Below are 7,105 nucleotides of genomic sequence, written 5' to 3'. Positions count from 1 at the left end.
GGCCCCAGGATGCCGTGCGCCAGGCGCACAGCCCGCAGCCGGCCCCGCCCCTGGCCCCGCCCCGCCGCGCCGGCTCTACGGTTCTCCAGCCGCGGTCCGGCGGCCTGCGAGCGGGAGGGCGCGTTCACAGCCTCCGGGCCGCGGTCGCGCCCGGGCTCCAAGTTGGCGGGCGGGATGCAGGCGCCTGGCGCAGGCCTGGTGCGGCCACGGCTGCCGCACGCATCCGCTCGAGCGCCGGCTGGACCTGCCGCTCACGGCCTGTGTCTTTCTCAGTCAGCGACGGTGATAACACTACCGGCCTGGGAGAAGACGGGGCCTGAGGCCCACTGGGGGCCGGGGCGCCCTCGCCCAGCCTGGCCATAGCCTCCCTAGGGCTCCGTAAACGCGTGCCTGTCAGGATGTCCATGCGTCGACAACGGTCAAAATGCATGAACACTGCCCTTCGATACAGAGGGCTCTTACAAGTCAGTGACAAAACAAAAAACCCCAGTACTCTGGTAGGGAAAACAAGCCAAAATAGAAATGGTGATGCTATAGATGGGCAGGTCCGCCAAAAGACAAAGGGACACTCTGCTGGCCAGGCCGGCCTCCCCCGACCAAAGGAGGGCGCGAGCCCTGAGAGCGTTTCCATTTCACCGGGCAGCCCCGCGGTTCCGGGTGGGGAACGGGGCGGGCAGGGGCCACTGGTATTGAAGCCGCTTGGCCAGATCCACCTGAAAGTACTATTCCTGATACTTCAGTCCAGCGACTCTCCCTCTGGTGGGAATTCGCCCATGAAGGCCTTTGCCCAAGTCCGCAACACCTGCCCGGCAGGGACAGCCAACGTTCCTGTGCTGCCTGGGGGAACAGCCCGCAGGTGCAAAGGCCCAGAGGCTGGAAGGTTGCCTTGGGGAACGAAGGAGCAGAAGCCAGTCTGTGCTCTCCCTCCCGCCCACACCCGCCCACAGGTGAGGGTCAGCGGGGTGGCGCGGATGGCCAGACGACACTGCTGGGGACCCTACAGCCCCCCGGGCGCGAGGCTCTGGTCAGGCCCATCAGGCCGTGCGTCGTCCCCCGCAGCCAGAGCCCAGCTCAAGGCCTGGAGCTTGTAGGGAGGGGTGGGGTAGGGGGGCTTCTTGAATGAGTTAGCGGGGACAGTAGGTCCGGGAAGCTTCTTGGGCAGAAGCGGCAGGGGGGTGCTCGGGGCCTTTCTGGAGGAGGAGGCGGGCCTGGCGCCGGGACGTGGATAGGATTCGCGTCCTTCGTTGCGTGCCTGAAGCCGGGGCGCGCGGGGGGCGGGGGGGGGGGCGGTCCGCGAGAGACGGGGCGGGCGGCGCCGAGAAACAGCGGCTGCGGGCAAGCGGCGGGAGCCTGAGACGCTGAGCGGGCCACCGCCGCCGAGCAGCCCTCCAGCGGTCCGTGCACCCTTGAGTCTGGGCGTCCTCTGCGGATCGGCGGCGGGCACGGTGGCCGAGCCCATGCAGCCGCGCAGCGAGCGCCCGGCCGGCAGGACGCAAAGCCCTGAGCACGGCAGCCCGGGGCCCGGGCCTGAGGCGCCGCCGCCGCCGCCTCCGCCGCAGCCGCCGGCGTGAGTGGGCCGGGGGGCTGGGACAGGGGCCGGGCCGGGGGCCTGAGCGGGTCCGAGACGGAGGGAGTGAGGGGCGCACGCAGACGTTGGCAGGCAGCCGGGAGCGGGCAGCCTCGGCGCCCTGCAGGCTCGGGTTGCCTGGGATGGGTCCAACCTGCCCCTCTCCGTTTATCCGCGCATGCAGTGTACGCGGGGCAGGGCTTCCAGAGGCGGCTGCTCCCGCAGGCTCTGTCCCCTCCCGCAGCCCTTGAATCCTGGTCGCGCCGCTCTTAGACTCACTGTGCCTGTAGAATGACGCGGGGGAGGGCGAGAGGGGCGCAGGCGGGGCGGGCGGAGCCGCTCTGGAGGGTCTAGAGGGGTCACGCCTGCAGGGCGGGGCGGGGGCGGGGGCGGGGGGGGGGGCGCGGCGCAGGGTCGGCCCCAGAGCGTCCTGACTCCACTGACCAGATTCAGTTCGTGCACTTCCTGTGTGCCAGCCGGGGCTCCGATGGGGACCTGGGAAGGGTGGCCAGCGATGGGCAGAGGAAAGCCTGGCTGTGACTGGGGCGCCTGGGCAGCAAGGAGCACGGTGTTTAAGGAGGGGTGGGCAGAGGAAGCTGTGCAGGTTCCACACTCCGACCTAATGGGAGAAGGTGGGAGGCTCCTGGAAGTGAGGGAGCAGAGTAGGGTGAGCCGAGGCCGCAGGTGAGGTCCCTGATGGACTCCAGGTATGGGCCCTGAGGGGAGGAGTGGCCTCCTGGGTGCCCCGGCCCTGCTCTGGCACCCTGACCTGGCACCGCCCATCCGCAGCCCTGAGGCCGAGCGTGCGCGGACCCGGCCGGCCCGGCCCGCGGCCCCCATGGAGGGTGCCATGCAGCTGCTGAGCCGAGAGGGCCACACTGTGTCCCACAACTCCAAGCGGCACTACCATGATGCCTTCGTGGCCATGAGCCGCATGCGGCAGAGGGGCCTCCTGTGTGACATCGTTCTGCACGTGGCTGCCAAGGAGATCCGAGCACACAAGGTGGTGCTGGCCTCCTGCAGCCCCTACTTCCATGCCATGTTCACAAGCAAGTACCACCCCACCCAATGTGCACTTGGGGACTCTGCGGGTCTTCCCAGGTGGGACCGGCCTGACCCGCTGTCCCCACAGATGAGATGAGCGAGAGCCGGCAGACACACGTGACGTTGCATGACATTGACCCTCAGGCCTTGGACCAGCTGGTGCAGTTTGCCTACACGGCCGAGATCGTGGTGGGCGAAGGCAACGTGCAGGTGAGGCTGCCTCGCCCCTTCCATCCCACCCCCGCCGTTCCCCTGCCTCAGCCCTCCTCTCACCTGTTTCTCTGCCTCTGCTCCCCCGCCCCCTCGCCCACAGACTCTGCTCCCCGCCGCCAGCCTTCTGCAGCTGAACGGCGTCCGTGACGCCTGCTGCAAGTTCCTGCTGAGTCAGCTCGACCCCTCCAACTGCCTGGGCATCCGGGGCTTCGCCGACACACACTCGTGCAGTGACCTGCTCAAGGCGGCGCACAGGTACGTGCTGCAGCACTTCGTGGACGTGGCCAAGACCGAGGAGTTCATGCTGTTGCCGCTGAAGCAGGTAACGTGCCAGCTGGGGCACAGCCTGGGCCGTGACCCAGTCCCTGGACCCCAGAACAGCACCCAACCCTTAGACCCCTGGCCCCATCGTCTGGCCCCTTAAGACCTGGACATCTGCCCCTAACCCTCATTCCCAGCTTCTGATGTATGTGCCAGCCCCACCACCCATCCTTTGCCACCTCTTTGTCCCCGTTTTCTGACGCCACCCAAGGCTTCTGCTTTGGTTCCTGACCACATCCCTGCCTACAACCCCAATCCCTGGTTCCGTGTCCCCAGGAATACCAAGGCCTCCAGGAACCCCACCTGTGGCTCCTGACCCTGCCTAGCCCCTCCTCGTAGGAATGCTGGGCCCCCCGTTGGCACCTTCCCAGGCACCGTCAGGGCTCCATGGGCCCCCAAGACCCTCCCCGGATTTTAGGTCTGAGGGTCCCCACCCCCAGGTGCTGGAACTGGTCTCTAGCGACAGCCTGAACGTGCCTTCAGAGGAGGACGTCTACCGTGCCGTCCTGAGCTGGGTCAAGCACGACGTGGATGCTCGGAGGCAGCACGTCCCACGGGTGAGGCCAGCCCCTTGGGGCCCGCTGTGTCTAGAAGGGAATACAGTGTGTGAAAGTGCCTGGGCTCCTCCGTGCCCAGGGGACCACGGGGTGACACAGGCACATGTCTCAAGAAGTGTCCGGCATGCAGGTGGACGGGTGTCTTGGGGCTCTCACTGCATGGACGAGGTGGGCGCACTCACGGTCTACCTGCTGCCTGACCGTGGCGCCCTGCACCCCAGCTGATGAAGTGTGTGCGTCTGCCGCTGCTGAGCCGGGACTTCCTGCTGGGCCACGTGGACGCAGAGAGCCTGGTGAGGCACCACCCTGACTGCAAGGACCTGCTCATCGAGGCCCTCAAGTTCCACCTGCTGCCAGAGCAGAGAGGCGTGCTGGGCACCAGCCGCACGCGGCCGCGGCGCTGCGAGGGCGCCGGCCCTGTGCTCTTCGCCGTGGGTATGCCACCAGCCCTGTCCCCTCGTCCCCTCCCTCTCCCTTACACCTGTGTCCCACACCTTCTGTTCACAAGCCTGGCACCAGCCCCTCCCCCGCGCCCACGCCTCTTTGCGCCTGTGGAGGACCTCGTGACCCACTCCCAAACCCCCCCGGAGCCCCGGCGCCCTCCGCCTTGAGCCAGGCCGCAGCCCCCAGCGCGCTGCCTCCCCGGGCCCCTCATCCTGCCCCAGCACCTCCCCCTCCCCAGGTGGCGGGAGCCTGTTCGCCATCCACGGGGACTGTGAAGCTTATGACACGCGCACTGACCGCTGGCACGTGGTGGCCTCCATGTCCACACGCCGAGCCAGGGTGGGCGTGGCGGCGGTTGGGAACCGACTGTACGCAGTGGGCGGGTAAGTGCGGAGACTGCTGTCGGGTCAGAGGCCTGGCGTGTGCCCCCTGGGCCAGCTCTGACCAGCGGTGGACCCCTCTCCTAGTTACGACGGGACTTCAGACCTGGCCACCGTGGAGTCGTATGACCCTGTTACCAACGCCTGGCAGCCTGAGGTGTCCATGGGCACGAGGCGCAGCTGCCTGGGGGTGGCGGCCCTGCACGGGCTCCTGTACGCGGCCGGTGGCTACGATGGCGCCTCCTGCCTCAACAGGTAGTGGCGGAGGTCAGGGCGGGGCGGCCTTTCGGGGTTGGCCCGGGTGGCCGCAGCAGGGCCGCAGCGGCTACACCCTGCAGGGAGCCAAGAGGGGCGTCGCCTGACCGCAGGCCCCTGAGCCGTGACGCCCGTGCCCGCCGGCCTGCCCCGGCCAGGCTTCGACCCCCGTGCCCCGGGCCGAGCGTGCGCAGCAGGCCTGCGTCCGGCGCGGGGGCTCAGGGCGGCCTCGGCGGCCGCCCAGCCCAGCGTTTTAGTCGCCGTCCGGGAGGGCAGGCCCTGGCCTGCGGCCGTTCAAGGTCGGCGGTGGCCCTGTCGTCCACAGTGCCGAGCGCTACGACCCCCTGACCGGAACGTGGACATCCATCGCTGCCATGAGCACCCGCAGGCGCTATGTTCGCGTGGCCATGCTTGGTGGGTGAGGGGGCTCGGGGTGTCGCCCCCGCCCCCGCCCGGGAGACCCCGCACAGCGCAGGCACCCACAGCATGTTGCCTCCCTGCAGATGGCAGCCTGTATGCAGTGGGCGGCTACGACAGCTCGTCACACCTGGCCACTGTGGAGAAGTATGAGCCCCAGGTGCGAGACGCCCCAGCCGCAGGTGTCCCCTTCCCGAGGGCTGCCTGAGGGCCCCCCCCCTTGGCCACCCACGCCCCCTGAGTATCCGGCGTCCCACGGCGCCCGCCCTAGAGCAGGGGTCTGCGCTCGGAGGCGGAGGGAGGCTGGTGGTGGGTCTGCCCCCAGCGGGTACGCTCGACCGCAGGTGAATACGTGGACGCCGGTGGCCTCCATGCTGAGCCGGCGCAGCTCCGCGGGCGTGGCGGTGCTGGAGGGGGCTCTCTACGTGGCCGGCGGCAACGATGGCACCAGCTGCCTCAACTCTGTGGAGCGATACAGCCCCAAGGCCGGGGCCTGGGAGAGTGTGGCGCCCATGAACATCCGAAGGTGCGCTGTGCCACCGCCCACTGGCTGGGTGTGTCCGCCTGTCACCACCACAGCCGGTTGTCCCTCCACTCACGCGCCTGCGCTTGCGCCTGCGCGGTATGCCCATGCTCTTTCCCAGGACCCTCCCCGAGTGCGCTCCCCACAGAGGCTCCTTCCTGTCCCGTGGCTCCACCCCCAGAAGCTCCTCCCTTGGTCCGTGGCTCCACCCCCAGAAGCTCCTCCCAGGGCCTGTGGCTCCGCCCCCGGGGGCTGGAGGGGTTGTGGCTCCGCCCTGCGGACTCACACCCACCTGTCCCGCCCCCAGGAGCACCCACGACTTGGTGGCTATGGACGGCTGGCTGTATGCCGTGGGGGGCAACGATGGCAGCTCCAGCCTCAACTCCATCGAGAAGTACAACCCGAGGACCAACAAGTGGGTGGCCGCGTCCTGCATGTTCACCCGGCGCAGCAGCGTGGGCGTGGCGGTGCTCGAGCTGCTCAACTTCCCGCCGCCGTCGTCGCCCACGCTGTCTGTGTCGTCCACCAGCCTCTGACCCGGGGGCTGCCAGAGGCTGGCCCCGCGGCCTCCCACATGCCTTAAGCCCCCCAGGGGGCCCCAGCGCCTCCCTCCCCTCGACCGCGTGTCGGGGCTGGGTTCCCTCGCGCGCGCCAGGGACGCACTGTCCGTCCGCGTTTCTGTGTCCGTTCCTCAGTGTTCGTCTGTTTCCGTGCGCACCGTTTCTTTACTCGTCTGTTTATTTATTCAGTATTTATTGGTCGATGAGCAGTGCTGCAGGCACCAGTTCATACGTTTACTCTAGAAGGTGTCCTGTGTCTGGGACCAAGCTGCCGGCCTGGGCGCGCCCTCCCGCCCTGCGGGGGGCACCAGGGAGCGTGGGGGTGGACATGCATTGCCCGTGGGTCGGGGCCAACACGGACTCTGCAGACCCGGAGGGGCCACGAGGTAGAAGGTAGATGCAGAGCAGCTGGCAGGGGCGGGGGGAGGCGGCCGCTGAGCAGGTGCAGACCCCCCGCCTTTGCTTTGCACACACCGCCCTTGCCTCGCCCGGCAAGGCACACTCCCAGGGAGGGCACAGAGGGGGCTTCCTACCTGCGGGCGGGGTGTCTTCTGGATCCTGCACTGAGCTGGGCGCACACACGTGCCACAGACCCCTCACAGCAATATGAGCCGACTTGAACAATAAACTTGTTTCTTGGGCTCTGGGCCTGAGTCTGAGCGTGCATCTCTGCCCGTCGGGGTCCTGTTTGGGGGCAAGGGCACAGCTGGGCTGAGGCACTGCGCTGGCATCTGGGGCCTTGGAGGCGGCGCCACTGTGTCCGCTGGGGCAGGACTGTGATGTCCTGGACCAGGGCCCGAGGGTGGCGCCTGTCAGCCTGGTGC

General features: G+C 68.5%; 1 protein-coding gene across 1 annotated transcript; it reads left to right on the top strand.

The window, feature by feature from the left end:
• Nucleotides 1–1,424: 1,424 nt before the first annotated feature.
• KLHL17 (kelch like family member 17) lies at nucleotides 1,425–6,895 on the top strand. The gene is made up of 12 exons (XM_054584582.1): nucleotides 1,425–1,567; nucleotides 2,357–2,616; nucleotides 2,700–2,821; nucleotides 2,925–3,146; nucleotides 3,586–3,702; nucleotides 3,924–4,137; nucleotides 4,385–4,529; nucleotides 4,614–4,781; nucleotides 5,107–5,195; nucleotides 5,285–5,358; nucleotides 5,543–5,724; nucleotides 6,029–6,895. The coding sequence occupies exons 1-12, from the start codon at nucleotides 1,458–1,460 to the stop codon at nucleotides 6,255–6,257; spliced, it is 1,932 nt and encodes a 643-aa protein (XP_054440557.1). The 5' UTR covers nucleotides 1,425–1,457; the 3' UTR covers nucleotides 6,258–6,895.
• The last annotated feature ends 210 nt before the right edge of the window (nucleotides 6,896–7,105 follow it).

The sequence above is a fragment of the Pteronotus mesoamericanus genome, unplaced genomic scaffold (genome assembly GCF_021234165.1).
Source record: "Pteronotus mesoamericanus isolate MK-2021 breed Mesoamerican mustached bat unplaced genomic scaffold, CSHL_Meso_final contig_1193, whole genome shotgun sequence".
Lineage (NCBI taxonomy): Eukaryota > Metazoa > Chordata > Mammalia > Chiroptera > Mormoopidae > Pteronotus > Pteronotus mesoamericanus.
The sequence above is the reverse complement of the archived record's forward strand: the minus strand, read 5'-3'. Positions and strand labels throughout refer to the sequence as shown.

Excerpts from the sequence above, each read along its gene's own strand:
- KLHL17 (XM_054584582.1), top strand. The coding sequence starts at position 1,458 with ATGCAGCCGCGCAGCGAGCGCCCGGCCGGCAGGACGCAAAGCCCTGAG. Across the intron at positions 1,568-2,356 it reads CCTCCGCCGCAGCCGCCGGC|CCCTGAGGCCGAGCGTGCGC; the intron begins GTGAGTGGGCCG and ends GCCCATCCGCAG. Across the intron at positions 2,617-2,699 it reads CTTCCATGCCATGTTCACAA|ATGAGATGAGCGAGAGCCGG; the intron begins GCAAGTACCACC and ends CTGTCCCCACAG.